The 26,286-nt window shown below is 36.6% G+C and overlaps 3 protein-coding genes and 1 long non-coding RNA gene across 4 annotated transcripts; 3 read left to right on the forward strand and 1 right to left on the reverse strand.

Annotated features, from left to right (window-relative positions):
• Positions 1–239: 239 nt before the first annotated feature.
• LOC103867875 (calcium-dependent protein kinase 22-like) lies at positions 240–3,998 on the forward strand. The gene is made up of 8 exons (XM_033291939.1): positions 240–1,744; positions 1,841–1,987; positions 2,092–2,171; positions 2,390–2,524; positions 2,643–2,819; positions 2,890–3,017; positions 3,137–3,221; positions 3,290–3,998. Exons 1-8 carry the CDS (start codon positions 1,189–1,191, stop codon positions 3,374–3,376), a joined length of 1,395 nt encoding a protein of 464 aa, XP_033147830.1. The 5' UTR covers positions 240–1,188; the 3' UTR covers positions 3,377–3,998.
• A 2,763-nt stretch (positions 3,999–6,761) lies between these two features.
• On the reverse strand, positions 6,762–10,051 carry LOC117133920. The gene is made up of 2 exons (XR_004457990.1): positions 9,831–10,051; positions 6,762–9,074 (listed from the first exon to the last, which is right to left on the reverse strand). It is a non-coding gene; the product is annotated as an uncharacterized LOC117133920 (long non-coding RNA).
• Positions 10,052–12,195: 2,144 nt separating this feature from the next.
• On the forward strand, positions 12,196–15,061 carry LOC103867876 (probable disease resistance protein At5g63020). The gene has a single exon (XM_009145960.3). The coding sequence runs from the start codon at positions 12,259–12,261 to the stop codon at positions 14,839–14,841; it is 2,583 nt and encodes an 860-aa protein (XP_009144208.1). The 5' UTR covers positions 12,196–12,258; the 3' UTR covers positions 14,842–15,061.
• Positions 15,062–16,744: 1,683 nt separating this feature from the next.
• Positions 16,745–24,975, forward strand: LOC103867877 (pentatricopeptide repeat-containing protein At2g31400, chloroplastic). Its single transcript, XM_009145961.3, has 5 exons — positions 16,745–18,459; positions 23,477–23,892; positions 23,972–24,188; positions 24,255–24,439; positions 24,518–24,975. The coding sequence occupies exons 1-5, from the start codon at positions 17,017–17,019 to the stop codon at positions 24,801–24,803; spliced, it is 2,547 nt and encodes an 848-aa protein (XP_009144209.2). The 5' UTR covers positions 16,745–17,016; the 3' UTR covers positions 24,804–24,975.
• Positions 24,976–26,286: the final 1,311 nt, after the last annotated feature.

The following is a 26,286-nucleotide window of genomic DNA, read 5'->3' on the forward strand; positions in this document are numbered from 1 at the left end:
GTAAATCTCTGAAGACATCTAAATTCATTGTTGAATCCATTTTATTACAAATGCTAAATTTCACAGAGTAGAGCTCATAGAGTCAGTGGAAACCATACACATTTTCTTGTTGGGCACAAGAGTGAACTAACCGCCTCTCGCATATTTTTCAATCAAGTTAACGGCGGGACAGTGAATGCTCTCGCTTCCAGGAACAAATAAAGGAGTATATGTCGAAGTCTAGAAACAATGCTTGCATTTTACGACATGTTACACATGATCCGGGTCATGTTCCCTGCACTGCACAAGACAAAAATAGGACGAAGCGAGTCTTTCTTTTCTTCTTATGGTCAAGCAAATGGATCGTTGAATTAGCTTGTAACAGAATACTATTCAAAAATGTAGGAGCAAAATTCCCTATAACTAAGGGTTTTTTTGTGTACTAACCAAAAAAAAATGAAATTGGTTTTCTAGAGAGAGTGAAGAGAAAGTTGAAGAGAGAGTGTATTTTTGGTTACTTAGCAAATTAGGGGTTTTTGTGTACATAGAAGCAAATTTCCCTATAACTAATGTTCAAACAATAATATGTTCCGTGCTCTTAGAGTTACATGTCGCAAAATGAGTTTCTACGTGATATCGCAGAGTTCATTATATAGAAGTTGTAATGTTATATTTGTTATCTAAAAGGCAAAATTAGGTCTTAAAAACAATTCAAAAGTATGGATTAGTTTTTCTGGAATAGTATTTTAGTAATTTAGTAACTTATATGCATCATTTTAGTAATTATCTCTTAAATTAACCCGTTAACCCTTGTTTCAAAAAAAAAAACATTTGTAACATGAGACGTCAGTGTTCAAAAAAAAAGTACACATGACATCAGACATCATACTTTTTTTCATACGCGTCTGTGACCAAAGTCAAAGTCTTCGAAGAGCAAGTCCAGTTATATATATATATATAATACATTCTAAATTACTAATGCTGGACCAATACTACTTTAAATAATTAAAGACCAACTTTTGGCAAGGAAGGAGAAGACCAGGTTATATACTATATAGTATATGTTTGTTTTCCTTCAAATTCTAAAATACAAGCTCCTGAACCGTACTTACATTTTGACAATCTAAGTTCTCTCCTCTCCTTTGATCCTCTCCAATTACATCTTCTTAAAACCCTAACGAAGATCTCTGACAACACCCACTCAGACCAATGGGTTGCTTCTGGAGTAAGAACCAACCGCCGTCAGATGGAGAGCTACAGAACATACTAGGGAAGCCACTTGAAGACATCAAAAAGCTTTACAGCTTCGGCAAGGAACTAGGCAAAGGTAACTTGGGAACAACGTACATGTGCGAGGAGATTCTCACAGGCAGAAGCTACGCCTGCAAATCCATTCAAAAGGGTGAGCTAAAAAGCGAGGAAGACAAAGAAGCTGTGAAGAAGGAGATTGAGATCATGTTTCGCCTTTCGTGTCAGCACAACATAGTCAGTATCAAGAGCGTGTACGAGGACAGAGAGTGCATACACGTAGTGATGGAACTGTGTGGTGGCGGAGAGCTATCAAGTAGGATTGAAGCACATAGCTATTACTCGGAGAAAGATTCTGCTGGAATCTTGAAGTCTATCGTGAATGCTTTGCAGACTTGTCACTCGATGAGTGTGATTCATCGCGATGTCAAGCCTGAGAACTTCTTGTTCTCGAGTGAGGTTGAGAACACCGTGCTCAAAGCTATCGGTTTCGGATCTTCTGTTAACATCAAACAAGGTGACCCGGGATGTATTTAGAGTTTATCATGACGTATAAGCCTTAACAGAGTAACTGACTCTGTTCTGTTTTTTTTTGTATGTCCAACGATTGCAGAAACAGAACTGAAGAGAAAAGTGGAGAGTAAATACTACCTTGCCCCTGAAGTATTACTAGGGAAAAGCAACGGGAAAGAGATTGACATTTGGAGTGCAGGTGTTATATTATACCTTCTACTCAGCGGCAAGCACCCATTTGAGGCTGGTAAGAGCTTAAGCACCACTAACTACTAAATGCCTTGATTTGTTCATTTTCTTGGGAGGTTAGGATCTGGAATTATATCTACAAGCCCATCTGTGTTATTGTAGAGTCTAAGATTAGGAGAGGGAGTCTTGATTTGGAGAGCAAACCATGGCCTTGTGTATCTGAGAGCGCCAAAGATTTTGAAGTATTTATCTACTTCTGTCTAAAGTAATAGTGTGAGTTTACCAGAGGTTATTACATTAACTAGAAAGGATCCTTGACCATTGTGTTAGAGGCCTCTCGTTCGAGTGACCGCTAGGACGAAACTAATATTACATTTCGGGCCTGGGAGATTACTGGCTTTGCCCCAAAATCTGGTATTAAAAATAAGTGTTGAGTTTATTTATGTTTGTATCTAACTAGCAATCGTCTTCTTGTGGGTTTGTAGAACATAGCTGGATCAAAATACAAGCTCCATATAAGCCTATTGATAATGTTCTGGTATTGCGCATGAAGAGATTTGGAGCTATGAACAAGCTTAAGAAGCTAGCTCTTAATGTAAATGTTGCCATCTCATTGTATTCTCTAATAATAATAATAAAAAAAAAAAGATACTCATATCTACCATTGCCTGAATTTTGGATTGTGATTTGTGTGTTTGATTTGGAAATTGCAGGTTATCGTAGAGGGTCTAGAAGAAGAGCTAATCAAAGATGATAAAGATAGGGATTTTAAGAATATGGATACTGACGGAACCGGGTCAATAACTTACGGAGAACTAAGAAACGGGCTGAATGCACCTAGATCTCATCCTAACATCTCTCTAAGTGAAGCTAAGCAACTCATGGAAGCCGTGAGTATCAAGAAACCATCTTTATTTTAACTGTTTTGTGTGCTGATACATAACAGTAAACTTTGTCCAGGCTGATGTGGATGGCAATGGAAGAATGGACCTCTACGAGTATATCTCAGCGACTACGGAGACAAACGTACTTGTTACAGATGAAAATTTGCACAAAGCGTTCCAGTTCTTTGATAAAGATGGTAGCGGGTAAGTTAATGAATCAATCTCCATCAATCATTTTGTGTGTGTAGAGAACCAAAGATTTGAAAATGTAGTAAGATATAATGTTTTGCGCATTAATTTGGATTTGCTTATTCATACAAAAGGTACATAACGAAGAATAACTTGAAGCATGTTGTGGGAGATGAGGCTAATGCCAAAGATATCATATCAGAAGTTGATACAGATAATGTAAATTGCCTTTTTTAAGTTTCTGGTTTGTTATTTTTCCGGTTTAACATTTAGCCGGTTTTGTGCAGGATGGAAGAATAAACTATGAGGAGTTTTGTGCGATGATGAGAGATGGTAAATTGCAGCCACAAGGGAGACGTGTTAGGATAAATTGATGCTCATAAGCTCTTGTTCTTGTCTCACCCGAAAGCGGTTTTGTTTGAACAGATGAATAGCTAAACCGAGGTGAGAGTTGTTAATCTGGAAATTGTATTACTGTTCTATGTATTCTTGTAAGTTGTAACTTGAGAAGTTCCTCGATTCTTACCAAAGACTCTTTGGTATTTGCTTTTTCTTTTAATTCTGTATGATTTTAAATACTTGTGAAAATCTATTAAATGGGTATTGTTTAAATTGTTTTCCATGTTCTAGTTGTTGATAAACCAGAAGATTTTACTTTTGGAATATAACCTAATGAGTATGAATCATATGTGTCATTAGTTGTCTTGTTAACATTAAGAGAGGCGGATCGCTTTGGCTCATGGGTGCCTTCCTCCTGGTGGTGACTGCATGGATCTTCCTGTTCCAATTGATGGTTCATGCTATCAAGGGTGTCGTCTGAATATTGAGGCATGCTATCAACCTGCAGTTGTTGATCTAAAATAAAGGAATTCAAAACACAAAATAATATATCTATATTATTATTTATGAATTGTTTCTTCTGTTATAATTCTTTCGTTAAAATTTAGAACGGTTAAATTTTTCGTTACCGGTCATTATATAATTAAGATTTGTATGCTTTGTGATTTATAATTATTAATCATATTTAATTAAGTGTTTTGTAGTCTATGTTTAAACAAAATGGTGTTTGTGTCATATACTCCTTATATGTTTTGTGTTTATTTACATCTTTATTTCTTATTTGTTAATTTTTATAATTAGTAGTATATATACACATATAATAATTAGATTTATCATTATACTAAAACATTAAAAATAGTTTTATAAAAGAAAAATATTTACATTTTTTGCAAAATAATCTATCATGAAATATTTTTTAAAAACTATTAAATTTTATTTTAGTATTAAAATACTTAAGCGACGTATATAAGCAATAACAATAAATTTTTTATTTATGGTTTTTGCTAACGTAATTTGTTGCTTGGTATTTTTGTATTCTTATTATTCAGAATAACATGTATATGTTATTTAAGTTGAAAATTTTAATATTTATTTTTCTAAATATTTTATTGGGAATGAAATTATCTTTTTAAAAATATTCCCAGAATACCTTCCTCCAAAAGAGAATATTTTCAAATTATTAGTTTTTTATTTACAACAAGTAGCTTATATTTATAAAAAAAAAATTTAATTAACTATATTCTACTTTTATTTTTTTTGATAGCTTCACAGAATTATAACTTTGTTTATATTAAAATTTCTTTAAAAAACTATTATGTAAAGAAAAATGTGATTTTTTGTTGTTGTGAAAACTGTATTTTCCAAAATGATTTGTTTTAGTTATAATTATCAAAGTTTGAAAGTTAAAATATCATTTGAAAATAGAAAATTATGATTCTCTAATAAATAAATACTATTTTATAGGAACATATTATCTCTATTTTAAAATAAAAATATACATATTAATTATAACTTATTTTATTCTATTATAGCATTTAGAAATGAAAATGATAATAGATAGGAAGTGTTCTTAGCTTATACATTACATATTATTGTTTTGTTTCAACATGGTTGGTCTGTTTAAATATTTTTTCAGTTATTATAGGACGTATTTTAAAATATAATTATGCATATATCAATAGTTTTATTTACTTTGATTAATCTAATAATTAAAGTTGAGTTCGGTCTAACATCCTTGTGCCTTTTTGTGCTTTTTGATTTATTTTGAGATTTTGTAGGTTTTGGTAATTCCAAGAATTTGGTTTAATAAAATCTTTTTAAATTAAAAATTATGTATTTGTTTATTTAATAAGATATTGTTTATAAATTAATATAATAAAAACTGGTTAAAGATAACAACATATTTTAAAATATAAAATAGTAGTGTTGTTATCCAAAATAATGTTTTAAATCAATAGAAGTTAAAAAATAGGAAATTGAAATATTCACAAAATAGTATAAATTTAATATTTTATTTCAACTTTTTATCTTTAAATTAATAGTACTTTATTAATAAGTATCTATATACGAATTATTCCTGCATATGCGAGTAAAACACTAAGTGTATAATGTTTAAAAAAAAATTTGATGTTTCAATATGTAAGATCTTTTTGTTTTCTTAGATAATTTTAACTTTATTAAAACTGTGTAGGCTATAAAAATTTATAGTATGTTTTGTAATTGGTTAATAGTTTTTAGTTAACTTCTTAATAATACATTTAGATAAAAATATTTTTTTAATAATTATGCATAGATCTAAAACATCATATATTTTAAAACATGGAGTGTATTTTTCTTCATGAGTGAATTTAAAAGTTGAACCTCAAAGCCTTCTACTCTTCTACTCATCTATTAATAAGGCTTGCTATTTTTTTTTGTGCAAACATAAACTTTTATTTAACTTAAAATGGGTTTGAAGCCCAAAGGGATTGTTTAGCCACAAGATCCGCTTTAACGTTTTGTAAGCGAGGAATAAAAGAAAAAGTGATAGACTTAAAAGCGGTAGATAGAGAATAGATATCCTTTAATACTCCAAAGATCTTGAGGTTCATAGTCTTCCTTGTGATTAGGTTGATCAGTATCTGTGAATCTGAGAAGATAGCGACGGAATCGAAACTGTAAGAGAGGGCAAAGTTCATGGCGGAGCGAACCGCCAACGTTTCTGCCATGAGGGGCGATGAAACTGAAGTTTCAACCGCTGAGTGTTGGAATGGGGAGACCAGATCATCAACAACCCAGCCAAGCCCTGCAGCACCCGTGGAGGAGTTCCATGCAGCATCTGTGAAGATCGAGCATAGATCGGGGTTTCTAGGTAAGGCCTGCTATATTACCATAACTTGGTGAGAGTTGGTCGCATAAAGTAAATAAAGAAATTAAAAGAGACCTGATTAACTTTTGGGGGAACCTTTCAAGGAGATTGGCCAACACAACCATCTCTGTCTCTCTATAGACAAAACCCTTCATAAAGTTAGGGTGTCAAAATAAGCTACCTAGCTCAATTCAGTTCAGCTCATGGTGAGCTTGGGTCTTTCATGAGTTATCTCAACTCAGCTCATTTATTATTGAAGAATACAAACTCGAACTCAGATCATCTAGATCGTGAGTTAAATGAGTTAACTCGCGATCATACATAAGAATAAAAATTATAAAAATAACTAAAAAATAAAAAATATATTTTTTATAATATAATTTTAAATTTAAAAATCCAAAGCGTTAATATTTAAATACTGAATAAAACCAAGACCTAATAATATATTAAATCAAAGCTAAATTAGTGATCTAAATATATATTTTACATAAAAATCTTGTGATGATTTATATTCAAACTCTTTATCTATTCAAATCGTAAAGATATATATATTCCGCATGAAAGTCTTAGGAATATTTAATTTTATATTTTAGTTATAAAATATATGATATGAGAATTTATATCAATATTCTTTTACATTTTAGTATATATTTATTACTTTTTGGTTTTATATTTTAATTTTATAAGATAAATATGATTAGTATAAAAATTATTTTTTCTTACATAAGAAAAATAGAAGTCATCCATATATGTATACGTATAAAGTATAAAACGACCAAACTCATGAGTTAGCTCATGTTCATTAAAGATCGTTCATAGAACTCATGATCTAATTTACACCCGATCATTAAACTCATTTATTAAATAAACCTAAAAATAGAGATTATACTCATGAAAAATTGAGCTGAGCTGAGTCAGCTCATGAGCTGTAGCTTATTTTGACACCCCTATATAAAGTGTCGGGAAATCGGCCAATTCACCGAGAGCCGCGGTCCCAATCCGAGCCTACACATACAAGCTGTGCTATATACCTGTACATCATTTTAATTCAAATTTCATACCCAAACAATAAGAAATTGGCTTAAAAATACATTGACCGAATTCTGTGAGTCAATCCTTAACAGACCTATTAAATCCCGGCAAGTGACCTCTTTTCTCCGGTATAAACAGAATATAATAATACTACGTCGCTTTAGTTACTCTCGTAACAAAAAAAAAATCTCAGAAAATGACGTTCCATTTATATATCACATTCTTCTTCTTTGTAGACAGTTTCAGTTTCTTTTTAACTTTCTTCCCAAGTTTAAACGAGAGTGTCGAAGGTGCTTTGCATGCAAGTAGATACTTCGGTGAAACTCATACCGTGATAACAGCTACGGATTTAACAAGAATGAGGTAAGGGTCGTATTCCTCATGTTGGAGCTTTATTGCCTGAATAAAAGCTGATAAAGCATATGCTTGAGGGCCGGTGAAGATATTTATTTTAAAGGGCTAATATTTTCAGAAATCTTATGTAGCTTAACCGGTTGTGTTACTGGCTTGGGTATATACGTACCTGGGTTTGACGCCCCACAGCTTCTTTTTCTTAGAATTTTTACAGATTATTTAAAAGAAATGGGCCAAAATAATATTTCTGCTTCAGGGCCAATATACTCAGGCACGGCCCTGCTTATAGGAAGTTGGCTTTAAGAAATTATGAACCTTTGGACTTTGGAGCATAAACGTGCATATGGGTAGGGTAGATTTATAGGATTAGAGAGTTTGAATGTATAGGATTCGTGTTGAGCCGAGGAGGAAAAAGATTGAGAAGCACAAAGGTTTATTCACTCCTAAGTTGCTTACCTCATTTTTAGGCACCATTTCTTATGTTTTTCTTCCGCAGCAATCATCTTTCCAACCTTAGGAGTGAACGAGCGAGGGAAGCTCGCCAGCTCTATGATAGGCCCTCTCGGTAGGTTAAGCAAAGTCTCCATCGCTAAAACTGTTTTCAAAAGTGCTTTATCCAGTGGGTATGGGAACACTGTCTACGCCTTCTCCGCTCTCATAAGCGCTTAAGGGAGAAGCGGTCTCCACCAGGAAGCTATCACCGTCTTCGACTCCATGAAAAGCTACGGCTTGAGGCCTAACTTGGTCATGTTGGGATTGTGAAATCTCATGTCCAACTCTGTATTATCCGATTAGTACGATATTGTCTACTTTGGGCATAGGAGGCTGGCCCGCATGGATTTACTTCGTACTATTAGAGTTGGACTTCTCTTTATATATTAAATTTTCATTTTTCTAATATCCGATTTGGGACTTATCTTGTTATCTCACATTCTCTCCCTCAAGCTAAGGACCACATTCATCTCGTATGTTTCCTTCGGTGAATCATCTTCGAGACCACTTTGTACCAGTAATCGCAGGGCTTTCTTTTTAGAATGTTTCTCCCACAACACATCACATGTTCTATGATTTTCTGACTAATCTCTGCCAAACCTCCTTTCTTCTTCCAAGGATCATGTTCTTACTTAAAGGGTATTTTGGTCTTCTTGCAGATTTTCGTCAAACCGCTCTAATACTAATTGTTGAGATTGTGAAATCTCATGTCCAACTCTATATTATCCGATTAGTACGATATTGTCCACTTTGGGCCTAGGAGGCTGGCCCGCATGGATTTACTTTTTGGTTTCCATCCCAAAAAGCCTCGTACTATTAGAGTTGGACTTCTCTTTATATATTAGATTTTCATTTGTTTAATATCCGATGTGAGACTTAATTTGTTATCTCACAGGCCACTTACAACGCCGTCATCGACGCGTGTGGTAAAGGAGGTATGTCTTTCAACAAAGTAGCCGAGTTCTTCGATGACATGGAGAGGAACGGTGTGCAGCCAGATAGAATCACTGATAGAGTTTACAAATCCCTAACTCCTTTATTGAATAGAAACGTGATTACAAAGATGATAAGTGGACAGCTTTGAGCTTGACTCCGGCTAGGCTCTCATGGCGAGCTTCACCTTCGTCACCGATCTCATGGCGATCGGGTCAAGATGACTCATGGCGTCAATCTTCATACAACATCAAAGCATACGTCCCTCCTCCTCGTCTTCCCCTCTTATACTCATTGCTTTGTCATGAGCTGCTTCATAAGTCTCTAACAGCAAACCCTCTGGAGCAGTCCGAAGCTTTGCCTTATATATCCTTTCCACTCCGCCACGTCAGCTCGGCACATGCCAAGTCCGTGTAAACATATTTGATATCTACCAATAACAATGATAGAGTTTAGGTATCTCTATCTCTGAGAGTCTACTTATTGATAACTCCAAACGCCAATTACAAGAACAAAGACTACAAGATGATAAACGAATAGCTTTGAGCTGACTCCGGCTAGGCTCTCATGGGGAGCTTCACCTTCGTCACCGATCCATGGCGATCGGGTCAAGATGACTCATGGAGTCAATCTTCATACAACATCAAATCATACGTCTCTCCTCCTCGTCTTCCCCTCTTATACTCATCGCTTTGTCGCGAGCTGCTTCATAAGTCTCTAACAGCAAACCCTCTGGAGCAGTCCGAAGCTTTTCCTTATCCTTTCCTCTCAGCCATGTCAGCTCGGCACATGCCAAGTCCGTGTAAACATATTTGATATCTATCAATCACATTCAACTCTCTCCTCGGTGTATGCAGCAGAGGAGGGTTGTGGGAGGTAGCGAGGAGCCTCTTTGATGAGATGGCGAATAGAAAGATCAAGCAAGACGTGTTTTCTTACAACACACTCTTGGACGCGATCTGCAAAGGAGGGCAGATGGATCTTTCTTTCGACATCCTCGCTCAGATGCATGTGAATAGAATCACGCCTAATGTTGTGAGCTACAGCACTGTCATTGATGGTTTTGCGAAAACCGGGAGATACGAGGAAGCTCTTTGCTTGTTTGATGAGTGAGGTATCTCGGTATTGCGTTGGATAGAGTTTCTTACAACACATTGCTTTCCATATACACCAAATTTGGTAGAGATGAAGAAGCGTTGTATGTTCTTTGAGAGATGGCGTCAGTTGGGATCAAGAAGGACATTGTGACTTACAAATAAGTGTAAGAAGTAAACAAATATTGTATTTTTCAAAATATAATCTCATTTTCAAAAGTTTCTCAAATCCTATCTTATGTAACTCCTTTCGTATACAAATGAAATAATCGATGTTTTAGATTTGGTTATCGCAGGGAAAACAGTCATTTTATACCCTAAAATGTCCATTTCTGTTTCAAATAAAATAAAATAAAAGATTTATCCAATTTTGGATATTTCAAGAAATTTTTCAAATAACATTTCTACTTCAAAATTATTTTGCATGTACTATATATTATACTTTCTTTTTTAAAAATATTTTTTTGTTGCTTTAACAATATTTCAAAATATTTCTTCTCTATTATGTAGGTCCGATTTAATTTGACTTCCATAGACCTTTCGAACTTAGAAATAAAATTTAAATTATGTAAAATAGTATTTTTACATAATAACGTTCTCAAAATAATTTTTGTTACAAAATTTATAGTAATAACAATATAAGCCACTCAAATATAAGCATTATAGAGTTATATAATACATATAAATTACATTAATTTAGTGATAAATTTTGCTATATACACTAAATGTTTTAGTATAAGAAGAAAAAACCCGCACAGATGTACGGGTCAAGAACTAGTTATAAAATTAAAACTCAATTACCAAAATACAGAACAAATAATACTGGTAGATGTTAAGTCAAAACGTAAACAAAAAATAACCAGAGCTTCAAAATCGCTGATCAAAATCTAACAAAAAAAAACAGCGGTTATCGCGGATCAAAATCTAGTTATCTTTAAACTAAAACATCAAATAAAATATAAAATATAAGCAGTAAATTTTTATTGGTAAAACCAAAGATAATAAAAAAATAATATATATATATATGTGAAATAATCAAAACATCAAACATTTGTATCTAAAGAGAGTAGAAAATTAACCTATAATATAGCATTTTGTTGAGGTTTGTAATCATGTTGGTTATGTTTATATCTTTAACTAGTGGTTTGTCCGTGCTCCGCGCGCGATATATGTTAATTGTGTACCATAATGTTTATTTTTCTGTTGAAATTCTAATTGTTTGTACTGTGTTAGTTAACACTTGAACTTTTTTTGTATAAGATAAATCCATTTCTAGTAGTTTTCAAATTAGTCGTTTTATAAAAAAAATCTTAAAATGTAAAATTTTATAAATTTTTATTAATTATTGAAATTTACAAAAATAATTTAATTATTGAATTTTAATCATATACTATAAGAGATAGATGTGTAAATGTTTCGCTCATATCACAATATCGTCCTCATAAGAGTTATATATGTGTTGTAATTATTCAAATTCAATGCTAGTATCACAGTTGTGTTACTCTCGATTAATTATGGTTGTGTTTAATTTAAAAAATTATGATATGTTAATCTAAATTCTTTAAAATGTAAATAACATATTCATAATTAATTATGGTTGTGTTTATTTAAAATATTTATTATATGTTAATCTAAATTGTTTAAATATAAATAACATACTCATGATTCATCAAGAGTAACACAATGCAACAGTAGTATTGAATTTGATACATTACAACATATATAACTCTTATAAGGACAATATTATGATATGATCGAAACATTTACGGATATATTTCTTATATAAGATTAAAATTTAATTATTTAATTAAGTTTTGTTAGTTTTACTAAATGATAAAAGTTTATAAATTTTACATTTTCTAAAAAAATATTTTTGAAAGTTCATATATGTTTTAGCACAATCATATAAATCGGGTATAAATATGGTTCATATGAAATAGTCGTTTTCCCGGTTATTGTATTTGAAAGATTTATGTCGGTAGAATATTATTAACTAGTATACCAAGTCCCATCTTTTTGTCAACGGTCACTTATTATATTTGTCAAAGTCAACGGTCACTTACAAAGTTCCATTTTTTCTGTTCCTGTTCTAGTTCATACTATCATAAAGCTTAGACCTTTCTCAGTTGAGCTTGTATCTACAAAGGTTTTTGTGTGTGTCAAGATGGGAGGTTGTGTTTCAATATCAGTGCCGTGTGATCAAACACTCAGCCAGGTCGGCCGCTGTTTGTCTCAGAAAGCAAGTTACATTCGTAAGCTCCAAGAAAACGTGGGAACTCTGCAGACGGCAACGCAAGAGCTCAAGGATCTCAGGGACGATTTGCTGACAAGAGTTACTTTAGAGGAAGAGAAAGGTCAACGACGGCTCGCAACTGTTCAGAGATGGCTTTCAAATGTTGAGACAATCGAATCTCAAGTCAACGAATTGCTGCTTGCATCAGGTACTGCCGAGGTTTCCAGGAGTTTCAGGTCGAGGTTTGAGTATGGTAAAAAGGTTTTCAAGAAAATCAAAGAAGTCAACAATCTCAAGTCTAGAGCAGATTTTAAAGTCATGGCCGAGAGAGTTCCTAGATCTAAAGTGGAAGAGAGGCTTATCTACCCTGTTGTTGGTATGACAGCAATGACTGAAAAGGTATTTAGCAGTCTAATGGAAGATGAAGTTGGAACATTAGGTCTTTACGGAATGGGGGGTGTCGGTAAAACCACACTCCTGTCTCAAATCAATAACAGTTTTGTTAACACAGGAAATGATTTTGATGTTGTCATTTGGGTTGTGGTGTCTAAAGATCAAAAGATAGAGAGTGTTCAAGAAACTATTTTGAGGAGACTTGGTCTTTGCAGTGAGGAGTGGAAACACATAAAAGAAGAAGAGAAAGCGTCAGAGATCAAGAAAATGTTAAAGGGTAAGAGATATATGTTGTTATTGGATGACATATGGAGTAAAGTAGAGATTCAAAGGATAGGATTCCCTTCACCTACAAGAATGAACCGATGCAAAGTAGTGTTCACTACTCGGTCTAAGGAAGTGTGCTCGGAGATGCGGGTTGATGTTGAGATGGAAGTCAAGTGTTTGGCGTCGGATGAAGCATGGGAGTTGTTCCGGATGAGAGTTGGGGATCTAACCTTAGAGAGTCATCCAGACATTCCTGAAGCTGCAAGAATAATAGCTGAAAAGTGTTATGGTTTGCCACTGGCGCTCAATGTTATTGGGGAGACCATGTCATCTAGAAAGACAATACAAGAATGGTCTCACGCCCAGGATGTCTTGACTTCGTTTGCTGCTGACTTTTCGTGTATGCAAGACAAGATTCTTCCTATCTTGAAGTTTAGCTACGATAATCTAAAAGATGAGATGTTTAGAAAGTGTTTACAATACTGCGCTTTGTTCCCGGAAGACTATGAGATTGAGAAGGAAGAGTTGGTGGAGTATTGGATATGCGAGGGAATTATAGATGGGAACAAAGACAGAGACAAAGCTAAGAACCATGGTTATGAGATCATAGGTACTCTTGTTCGTGCTTGCTTATTGATGGAGTATGAGCATACAGAGTTTCTCAAGATGCATGATATGGTTCGTGAGATGGCGCTGTGGATAACAGCTGATCTTGGTAAGAAGAAAGAGAGCTTCATTGTGAAAACCGGTTCCGGGTTAAGCCATGTCCCAGTGGTGCAAGATTGGAGCGTTGTCCAGAAGATGTCATTAATGGGAAATGAAATTGAGAAGATTAATGCATGTCCTTATGGGACAAGGAAACTCGCAACACTCTTCCTTCAAAACAACAAGCTGGTGAGTATCTCAGAGCGGTTCTTTCAGTGGATGACAGAGCTTAAGGTTTTGGATTTATCTTCCAATGAAAGTCTCACCCAGTTGCCTGCAGACATTTCAAAGTTGGTTGCCTTGCAGTATCTTAACTTATCAAGTACAGGGATCGAGGTTTTGCCATTTGGTATAAAATCTTTGACAAAACTGATACATCTGAACTTAGAGTTCACACACAAGCTCAAGAGTGTTGTTGGGATCTCGAATCTATTGAGTCTGCAGGTACTGATGCTATTTGAGTCCAATATTCCTCTGAATAATGGCTTAGTGGAGGAGGAGCTGAAGTCCTTGGAACATTTGAAACTTTTGACTCTAACTCTAAAAGATGCCTTTGTGATGGAACGACTCCTAAACATCCACAGTTTAGTGAACTTTACGCGCCATTTATCTCTCGATAAATGTATACCAAATGCTGTCAGAATATCATTAGTGGCAACAGGGTCGAGTGCTGCTCCATCTGGCCACGAGGATAGGCCACTGCAGCACATGAAAAGTCCAAATCCTATGTACTTCCGGAGCCTCACACGTGTAGACATTGTGAACTGCGAAGGTTTAAGGGATTTGACATGGCTAATGTATGCTCCTAGCCTGACTAATCTGCATGTGGAAATGTCATTTCAAACAGAAGAGATAATAAGTAGAGAGAAAGTGATGAAGATTGATGGAGAGAAGTTTACTACGCCTTTTCTAAAACTAGAATCACTCTCACTTGTGTTTTTGTATGCAGTGAAGAGTATCTACTGGAGTCCTTTACCCTTTCCTGCTCTTAAATATCTAAAGATACGCAGATGTCCAGAACTCAGGAAGCTTCCACTCGATTCTGCAAGCGCCAAGGGGTGTGATCTTGTCCTAGATGCTTATAAAGAGTGCTTGAGAGATGTGGAATGGGAGGATGAAGCTACTAAAAACCGGTTTTGTCCAACCTAAAAACTGTTACGGTTACCTGCATTTACATTTGGTTGTACTTCACAATGTCTTATGTTTATGTCACTAGGGGTTTGTCCAGATGTTATATTTATTTAGTTTATAATTCGACATTTGTTGATATTTTTTTTTATCATATTTTGGTGTTATTTGTTATCAAACATATTTTATGACATTGTATTGTTTCAATTATTATCATCTTTGTAAGTTGTGACTTTTGTGTGGAAACACATCATCTTCCTAACATTTATATACATATGATCTAAAACCGTTTAGTAAAATCTATAAAATTTCCTCAATCATTAAAACTGGTAATATATCGTTTACATTAAATATACTTTATGTAGATAAAAAAATAATTTCGTGATTCAAAAGTAGGGGTCAAATTGATTTTTCTTATAATTTGGCAACCAAAAATTATACATTTTGAAAATTATATAATTAAATTATGTGCATACATATATTGTATATGTAAACAACAACAAAATACGCATGTTGGAAATAAAAAGAAATATCTTTAATCTTACATATTTTTTGATAAACAAAAAAGCTCCCACGCCAATCCGCTAATTAAAAAAGGTAAAAACAAATTATAAAACTTCCAATATTTATATTATTTTAATTTTACAAAATGTAATTTGTTTTATTTTCAAAAATAAATAACTAAGATATGATTAAAATAGTTTTATTTCAAATTATATGTGTGTCATGTGGATTACCCGCAATTTTCAATGGAACGGGTGTGGATTGACTATTTTTGTAAATGTTATGCGGTCGGTTTATTAATCAAAAATGATTCTTTCCGTGACGGAACGAGTTTGACCCGCTTCCAAGCACTACTTCTCACCTTTATGAAAATATTTTTTTTCACTATAAAATATTTATACTATAAACACATATCATGTTTAAATTTTTTTTATTACAAATCACACACTTTAAAAAATAAAATAATTTTTAATTATAAAATTAAAAATCAATTACCAAAATACAGAACAAATAATACTGGTAGATGTTAAGTCAAAATGTAAATAAAAAATAATCAGCGCTTCGAAATTGCGAATCAAAATCTAGTTGTCTTTAAACTAAAACATCAAACAAAATATAAAAAAATACGAGCAATAAATTTTTATTGGTAAAACCAAAGATAATAAACAAAATAACATATTTATTATTTTTTAATATATGTGAAATAATCAAAACATCAAACATTTGTATCTAAAGAGAGTAGAAAATTAACCTATAATATAGCATTTTTTTGAGGTTTGTAATCATGTTGAAGACTAATTTATGCTATATTATTCTTGGAACATTCAAGCCTTTCTACTCATCTATTGGTAAGGCCTGCTATATTATGAGTTTCCTATATTATCCACCCTGTTCTAAAACGCGCCGCCGAGGACAGCAAAGTCGCCGGAAAATCGTTATCCGGCCATCAACCGTGGCGAACTAGAGAAATTCGCTGGAAAACTCGGATCTTACAAAAAAACTTAAGCTATTGCTTGTTTTGTCCTAAGAATCGACTAATATACATACGGTTTATGAAATTTGCGAGAAAAAAACAATAAAAACGAAGAAAATCGATCTAAAACTCGTCAAAGTTACAGAGCCGTCGAGCTTGAAAACGTAGAAACCCTAATAATGTAAAGAGGAAGACGACATATAAATGACATAATTACCCTTCATTTAAGTTAAACTTTAAAAAATATGCAATTTTGCCTTTTCCCTTATTTGAACCCGGGTTGCAAGACATAAAAGGTGAGCCTCAACCATTATACCAAGTAATCTTCGTTGTATTGTTTATAAATGTATAATATATAGCTAAAATAAATCGCCGATTAAATCCCGCAAAATCTCCGATTTTCTCATTCGGCGCTAGGCCCAACCCGAGCGCACGCGTAACGCCTAGCGAGTTTCCGAACAGGGATTATCCATAACTTGGTGAGAGTTGGTCGCATAAAGTAAATAAAGACATTAAAAGAGACCTGACTAACTTTTGACGAACTAATCAACTTGGGTAACCTTTCAAGGAGATTGTCCAACACAACCATCTCTGTCTCTCTATGGACAAAAGTCATAAAACCCTTCATAAAGTGTCAGTCTTTTAGTATTCCAACGACCATATAACATACCTCTCTCTCTTCCTTACCACTCCTCTTTCTCATTTCTCCCTTCTCAACAATGGCTTCAACGCCGCCTCACTGGTCCCTCTTCACCGCCACCACCAGTAACCATCATCAGACCCGTCAACAACCCAACCACCGTCAATGGCTTCCACCGCGTGTCTCTTCCTCCCCTCGTGGCTCCCGCTCCCTTTCCGCAGCTCCTCCCTCTTCTCCATCCCCTGTTTCCCACCGAAAGCTCCCAACTTTCTCTCCTCTGCTAACCCCAAACTCGTCTCCTCCCCTCTCCTCCGACTTCTCCGGTCGCCGCTCGACCCGGTTCGTCTCCAAGATGCATTTCAACCGACCCAAAACCACAACCTCCACGCGCCACTCCCCCGCCGCCGAAAACGCGCTCCATAGCCTCACCGCATTCTCCGGAGACAACGACGAGACAACATTCCAGAGCCTAATCTCCACCTTCGAGCCAACGCTTCACAGCTCCGACGACTACACTTTCCTACTCCGGGAGCTAGGGAACCGAGGCGAGTGCGACAAAGCCCTTCTCCTTTACCACTTCGCTGTCCAGCGAGAGAGGAGGAAGAACGAGCGAGGGAAGCTCGCAAGCGCTATGATAGGCACTCTCGGTAGACTAGGCAAAGTCTCAATCGCTAAAACCGTTTTCGAAAGTGCTTTATCCGGTGGGTATGGGAACACTGTCTACGCCTTCTCTGCTCTCATTAGCGCTTACGGGAGAAGCGGGCTCCATAATGAAGCTATCACCGTCTTTGACTCCATGAAAAGCTACGGCTTGAGGCCTAACTTGGTCACTTACAACGCCGTCATCGATGCGTGTGGTAAAGGAGGGATGGAGTTCAGCAAAGTAGCTGAGTTCTTCGACGAGATGGAGAGGAACGGTGTGCAGCCGGATAGAATCACGTTCAACTCTCTCCTCGGCGTGTGCAGCAGAGGAGGGTTGTGGGAGGTAGCGAGGAGCCTCTTCCACGAGATGGCGAATAGAAAGATCGAGCAAGACGTGTTTTCTTACAACACACTCTTGGACGCGGTCTGCAAAGGAGGGCAGATGGATCTTTCTTTCGACGTACTCGCTCAGATGCGTGCGAATAGAATCACGCCTAACGTTGTGAGTTACAGCACTGTCATTGATGGTTTTGCGAAAGCTGGGAGGTTCGACGAAGCTCTCACCTTGTTTGATGAGATAAGGTATCTCGGGATCGCGTTGGATAGAGTTTCTTACAACACGTTGCTTTCTATTTATACTAAAGTCGGTAGAGATGAAGAGGCGTTGGATGTTTTGAGAGAAATGGCGTCGGTTGGGATCAAGAAGGACGTTGTGACTTACAACGCGCTTCTTGGAGGGTATGGGAAGCGAGGGAAGTACGTTGAAGTGGAAAGCGTTTTCGACGAGATGAAACGGGAGGGTGTCCTGCCTAATTTACTGACGTATTCGACGTTGATCGATGTGTACTCGAAAGCGGGTTTGTATAGAGAGGCGATGGAGGTTATTGGTTTATATATAGAAATTGAATTACATTTGGTTTAGTCTATTGTATATATTACATCCGGTTTGTTCCGGTTAGCTAAACAGCTCAAGTGTATATAGTGACTCATTTGGTCACACGTTAATGTTAACAGAAAGTATTCATATTTTGTCTTCTTCCTTCTCTCATGAGCTCACCTTTTCTCCATGTTTGCTTGAGGAAGAAGTCCCCTTTTCTGTTCATCTGAGTTACTAAAATGGTATCAGAGCGTTGAGCACAGCTCAACATCGTTTTCTCCTTTCGTTTTCGGTTCGATCGAGCTCCGTTTTGGGTTTTCTCACCTTCGGTTTGGTTCGCTCGTCCTCTGTCTTCTGGGTTTTCGTTTTTGGATCGTCGATCTTGTTCCGATGGTGGTTAATCTCCGTCGCAGTCGCCGTTCCGGTCGTTTTACACGTGCTGGTAGCTCGAATCCTCTCCCTGGTAGCTCCGCTTCTCCTCAGGAAGCCGTTGTAGCTCCAAATCTCGGAGATTCGTTTGCTCTCGCCGCCGTGATGAACCCTGACAACGTTCACTCTCCGCTGTTTCTCCATCACGCCGACCATCCAGGCTTGCAGATTGTTTCCGTACAGCTCGATGGATCTAACTACACTCAATGGTGTTCTGCCATGAAGATCGCCCTTGATGCGAAGAACAAGATTGCCTTTGTCGATGGCTCTCTGCCTCGTCCTGATTTGGCTAATCCTTTGCTACGCATCTGGTCTCGCTGTAACAGCATGGTAAAGTCCTGGTTACTTAACTCTGTTACTAAGCAGATCTACGGTAGTATCTTATCATTTGATGATGCCACTGAGATTTGGGATGACTTGCACAATCGTTTTCACAAGACCAACTTACCTCGCACCTTTCAGCTGATACAGCAGATTCAAGACCTTCGTCAAGGTTCTATGGATCTTTCTGGTTACTACACAACCCTCAAAACCTTATGGGACAACCTTGATGGTGCTGAACCCTCTGAGATGTGTTTGTGCTGTAACACTTTTAACTGTGTCAGTCAGCGTTCTGCTAGGGCGAAGGTCGAGAGGGGCCGCATCATAAAGTTCTTATCTGGCTTGAATGAGAAGTACTCTATCATTCGCAGTCAAATCATTATGAAGAAGCCCTTACCTGATCTTGCTGAGATTTGCAACATCCTTGATCAAGATGACAGTCAGCGCCAGTTCAACTCTGTGATTGCTCCTACTGCATTCCATGTTAGTCACGACACTACTCAGTCCTCTGCACTGACCTCGTCTGCTAGCACAGCCCCTCCTAGTGATCTCAACAACTCACAGGCTGGAGTTTTGAATGCATTTCACAAGAAATCAAGCGCCATCTGTTCTCACTGTGGCAACACTGGTCATGTTATCGACCGTTGCTACAAGTTACATGGTTACCCTGTTGGTTGGAAGAAAGGGAAACCAACCTATGATAAATCCAAATCCACTGCAGTAGCGGCCAGTGTCTCCGCTCAGCCTTCTCCTGTCTCTGGCTTGGATAATCTCGTTGGTCAAGTGAACAAGGATCAGATACAGAACTTCATTGCTTACTTCAGCTCTCAGCTCCAAACTTCTGAATCAGCTTCTGTATCTGCAGTCCAACAGCATGACCCGTCTGGTATTTCATTCTCATCTTCCACATTTCGTTTTGTTGGTCTTTTGAGCTTTGCTAACTGCGTTACTGATCAACAAACGTGGATCATTGATTCTGGTGCTACTCATCACGTTTCTCATGATCGTAGCTCCTTTACTCTTCTTGACACATCTGTACATCCCCTTGTGAATCTTCCTAATGGTTCCTCCATTAAAGTTGGTGGAGTAGGGAAGATCGTGCTTACTAAAAGTCTGACCTTGGAGAATGTTCTCTTTATTCCAGAATTCCGTTTGAATCTGATGAGTATCAGCTGCTTAACTTCAGATCTTGGTGCTCGTGTGATCTTTGACTCTGGATTGTTTGAAATACAGGATCCTTCCAGGGGGTCGATGATTGGCAGAGGTAGAAGGACCGCAAACTTGTATGTTCTGGATCTTGAAGCTGCAGGATCTCCAGTTTTGGACGCTTCTCTTTTTCATTCAAATGCTGTTGTTGATGCCGCTGTTTGGCATCAACGGTTTGGTCATACTTCTTTTAAACGACTTGAACTTCTCAGTGATGTACTTGGATTTTCGAAAGCTAAGAATAAAGGATCTTTGCATTGTGATATTTGTCATCGTGCTAAACAAAAGAAGCTTTCATATACCTTAAATCCCAAGCTACGTGCTCATCCTTTTGACTTACTTCATATTGACGTCTGGGGTCCCTTCTCCGAGCAAACTTCAGAAGGTTACCGTTACTTCCTCACCATAGTCGATGATCATACGAGAGTCACTTGGGTCTATCTTCTCAGATTGAAAAGTGACGTTCTTACAGTATTTCCAGACTTCATTCAAATGGTTGAGACCCAGTATTCTGCGCGGGTTAAATCAGTACGTTCGGACAACGCACCTGAATTACGTTTTGATGCTTTATACAAAGCCAAAGGCATCATCTCATATCATTCTTGTGCGGAAACTCCTGAGCAGAACTCTGTCGTTGAAAGAAAGCACCAACACATTCTTAATGTTGCTCGGGCACTGATGTTTCAATCAGGTGTTCCATTGAGCTTATGGGGAGACTGCGTTCTCACTTCAGTCTTTCTCATTAATCGAACTCCCTCTCAAGTCATTTCCAACAAGACTCCATATGAGATGCTTACTAACAAGGTTCTTGATTACTCTCACCTCAAGACATTTGGATGCCTCTGTTATGCAAGCACTTCTCCTAAACAACGCCACAAATTTCAGGACAGAGCCCGTGCGTGTGTATTCCTCGGTTATCCTTCGGGCTACAAGGGTTATAAACTTCTTGATCTGGAGAACAACAATGTTCTTATTTCACATTGTTTCTTTATCTCAAACCGTCTCTACCTACTGGTTATACGGATTTCTTTCCGCGGCTCTCTGTACCTACAGAATCATCAGCACCTGCTTCTTGTTCTACTCCTCCGGTGATTCCTCGTGAGGTATCTGTTCCAACAAAACGGGTTTCCAAACCACCGCGTCATCTTCAGGATTATCACTGCTCCTCTGCCGTGTTGTCAACGGAACATCCTATCTCTCATGTTTTGTCTTATGATGCTCTCTCTGATCCGTATATGATCTTCATCAATGCATTAAATAGCATCCCTGAACCCTCTTCCTACGCACAAGCTTGCAAACTTAAAGAGTGGTGTGATGCAATGGGCATTGAGATTACTGCTCTTGAAGATAATCGCACTTGGATTGTGTGTTCTCTTCCTGCAGGCAAGAAGGCAGTAGGGTGTAAGTGGGTTTACAAGATCAAACTCAATGCCGATGGTACTCTTGAAAGATATAAAGCACGTCTCGTCGCTAAAGGCTACACTCAACAAGAAGGCTTGGATTATGTTGAGACCTTTTCCCCTGTGGCTAAGCTAGCCACTGTGAAACTTCTCATTGCTGTTGCAGCTGCAAAGGGTTGGTCTCTCACCCAACTCGACATCTCTAATGCCTTCCTCAATGGAGACTTAGAAGAGGAGATATACATGACTCTCCCACCTGGCTACTCTCCAAGACAGGGGGAATCTTTCCCACCAAATGCAGTTTGTAAACTCAAGAAATCCCTTTACGGACTTAAACAAGCCTCCCGTCAGTGGTTTCTGAAATTTTCTGCATCTTTACATCAGTTGGGTTTCAAAACTTCCTCTGGCGATCATACTCTCTTCATCAAACACTCCGGCAACGTTTATATGGCTGTATTAGTCTACGTGGACGACATAATAATCGCCAGTAGTTGTGATCATGCCACTGAATTGTTGAAGAAGGCTCTTGAAGCTTCTTTCAAACTCAGAGATTTGGGAACACTTCGTTACTTCTTGGGGCTCGAAATAGCTCGTTCCTCTGCTGGGATTACTCTGTGTCAAAGGAAGTACATTTTGGATCTTCTAACAGAAACGGGTCTCCTAGGTTGCAAGTCAGCCTCTATTCCTATGGATCCTAGTGTCAAGCTTTCTTCTGAAGATGGTGATCCCTTGGAAAACCCTGAAGTGTATCGTCGGCTGATTGGGAAGCTCCTTTACTTGACATTTACCCGACCTGACATCACGTTTGCAGTTCATCGGTTATGTCAGTTCACTGCGCTTCCCCGTGTTCCTCATCTCCACGCAGCCTACAAGGTTCTTCACTATCTCAAAGGAACAGTTGGTCAAGGACTTTTCTACTCTGCCAGTTCTGATCTGCGTCTCTCTGCATTTGCTGACGCTTCTTGGAGTTCTTGTCCCGATTCTCGTCGCAGCATTTCAGGTCTGTGTATCTTTGTTGGCTCTGCACTCATTACTTGGAAGTCAAACAAACAGGACACAGTCTCATGTTCATCTGCGGAATCCGAGTATCGTGCCATGTCTGAAGCTGTGCGCGAAATGATATGGTTTCGTAATCTCCTTGAAGATCTCTGGATTGCTAGTCTTGGCCCTGCTCCTCTCTATTGTGACAACACCGCAGCCATCCATATTGCGAACAATGCCGTATTCCATGAACGGACAAAACACGTTGAACGTGATTGTCATGTAGTTCGTGAACGTGTTGTCTCAGGCATGATCAAGACGCTTCATGTTCGTTCAGAGAACCAGCTGGCCGACATTCTGACTAAACCCTTATATCCGAGTCCCTTCCGACATATCTTAAGCAAGATGGAGTTCATCAATATCTTCGCTCCATCTTGAGGGGGAATATTGGTTTATATATAGAAATTGAATTACATTTGGTTTAGTCTATTGTATATATTACATCCGGTTTGTTCCGGTTAGCTAAACAGCTCAAGTGTATATAGTGACTCATTTGGTCACACGTTAATGTTAACAGAAAGTATTCATATTTTGTCTTCTTCCTTCTCTCATGAGCTCACCTTTTCTCCATGTTTGCTTGAGGAAGAAGTCCCCTTTTCTGTTCATCTGAGTTACTAAAAGAGGTGTTTAGGGAGTTTAAGAGCGTTCGTTTGAGAGGTGATGTTGTGTTGTACAGTGCGTTGATTGATGCTTTGTGCAAGAGTGGGTTGGTTGGTTCTGCTGTTTCTTTGATCGATGAGATGAGTAAGGAAGAGATTAGTCCTAACGTTGTAACTTATAACTCCATTATTGATGCCTTTGGGAGGTCTGCAGCTATGGAGTGTAGAGATGGTAGCTTAAGTACATTGAATGGAACAGATGATCATCGTGTGATAGAGATATTTGAGCAGTTAACCAGTGAGAGTAGTAACAGAAAGAAGAAAGAGTGTGAGGAGGGAGTGAATGAGCTCTTCAGTATATTGGAAGTAATCCGCAAGATGCATCAGCTGGATATCAAACCAAATGTGGTAACCTTTTCAGCTATTCTGAACGCTTGCAGGTTTGTCCCTCTTCTTGAAAAGATTAGCATTTTTTGGTGAGGAGTCTTATTTTTGTTGACATGTTTTGTATTAATGTAGTCGGTGCAACTCATTTGAAGATGCATCAATGCTGCTAGGGGAGCTCAAGCCGTTTGATGATCAGGTGTATGGTGTTGTTCATGGGCTTCTCATGGGCCGTAGAGAGAATGTGTGGCTCCAAGCTCGGAGTTTATTCGATAAAGTAAAGGAAATGGATGGTTCGACCGCTTCTGCTTTCTACAATGCTCTTACTGATATGCTCTGGCACTTTGGTCAGGTATAAAAATCATACTGTTATTGTATTGTCCACTTCGTGCTTGGGCTTACACCTTTTTGTTTATAGAAACGAGGTGCACAAATAGTGGCGCTTGAAGGAAGATCTAGACAAGTTTGGGAGAACGTGTGGTCGACTTCGTGCTTGGACTTGCATCTGATGTCTTCTGGTGCTGCAAGGGCCATGGTTCACGCTTGGTTGCTAAACATACGCTCCATTGTGTATGAAGGTCATGAGTTACCTAAAGTCATGAGGTAAGCTACAAAGAGCTTCTCGGTTTGACTTTAATCCTAAACCCAAAACTTTTCGTCTAACTTTTGTCTTTGTGTCAGCATATTAACTGGTTGGGGAAAACACAGCAAAGTGGTTGGAGACGGAGCGCTAAGGCCAGCGGTTGAATCTCTTTTGAGGGGAATGGATGCACCGTTCTACCTCTCAAAATGCAACATGGGACGATTCACATCGAGCGGTTCCGTTGTAGCAACTTGGCTGCGTGAATCTGCTACACTCAAACTCTTAATCCTCCATGATCACTTAACCACCAAAGCTAACACAACAATGAGATCAAGAGACCAACAAGGACAAGACTCTCTCAAGTTGCAGCCTCTTCTTTTGTAGCTCTACTCTGTTATGTTAACTATTTATGACCATCAAATCTGTGTTTTGTTCCCAATAATGGTGGGATTATGTGCTAATATCTTGTAACAGAAAAAACCAACTACTTATGTGGACATGGTTTTTATTCTACCAGATAATGACGAATCGAATTTTAGAGTAATACTGATATGTATAAGATGCTGAGTTTTTGTTTTTGTTTTGATATTGGAGTGGCCAACATGAACACGTAATAGTTGAGATTCTATAATGGATTTTGACCATTGAAAAGTAAGTTTGAATTGTTGTTTTTATTAGTCTTGCTCAATTTGATTTGAATATTATGTGTGTGAATTGTGAATCGTAAATTTATTTATTTTTAATAAACCACATTTATAAACATCACACTTCGTAGTAGATATTATAAATTGAAAAATGAAAAACTATAAGAAAAACACTGACGGGAAAGTGAAAATATAAGATATCATCTCTATACGCACATGAAGGGCCTTTTGATATCCTTGGCTGGTTTTATGAAAACCGAACAGGTGAATCAGATTACAGTAATTTAATTCTGGAAGATTAATTATTAATAGCGAAATATTAAATTAATCCAACTTGTCAACACCGACCAACCAGTGACGTTTCACTCACTTATTGAACGTAAATCATTTCATTTGGTAAGATTACATATTTGCATATACCCCTAAACAAACTTCTTATCTTTGTTTAGTTAAAATATACTGTCATCTTATATATTAAAACAGAAGTCATGACTTTTTTTCATGTGTAATTTTTTTTAGTTTGGACCATTCCTAGAAAATATCATATTTAACATAAGTTCATTATTATATCTTTTAATATCTTTATCTTTTTATTTGAAATACAAATGAATATATTTAAAATGTTCTAACAAAATCTTTTTAAAATCTTCTTAGAATCTTTTTAAATTTACTTTCAAAAATTAGTTAGTTTTAATTTAAATTATCATAAAATATAATTAGAAATTAAAATTGAATATAGTTTTGGTTTATAAACGAAAATTTAAATAAAATAAAATTAATTAATTTCACAAATACATTTATTAATAATTTTTAAAGATTTTGTTAGAAATAAATATTTATTTTTATTTTTATTTTTTTCAAATTTGTTTTCTAATAAAATAAAAATCATGATTTTTTATATTTATTTCTATTTTTATTTTTTTCAAATTTGTTTTCTAATAAAATAAAAATCATGATTTTTTGATGAGTGATATTTTTATTTGGACCATCATTTAAATTTTATATTAAATGTATATCACTAATGCTAATATACATAATATTTTTAACTACTTTAATCATAATATCTTTTATTTTTTTAAAAAAAAATTAAAATTCTAACAAATCTCTTGAAAAAGATTATAATAAGATCTTAATTGTCATAAATTGAATATAAATATTTTCAACTAATTTTGTAATTAGTAATGAAATGTTACTAAAATAATAAAATTATATCCTATTTTATC

This window comes from Brassica rapa, chromosome A05 (genome assembly GCF_000309985.2).
Source record: "Brassica rapa cultivar Chiifu-401-42 chromosome A05, CAAS_Brap_v3.01, whole genome shotgun sequence".
Classification (NCBI taxonomy): Eukaryota; Viridiplantae; Streptophyta; class Magnoliopsida; order Brassicales; family Brassicaceae; genus Brassica; species Brassica rapa.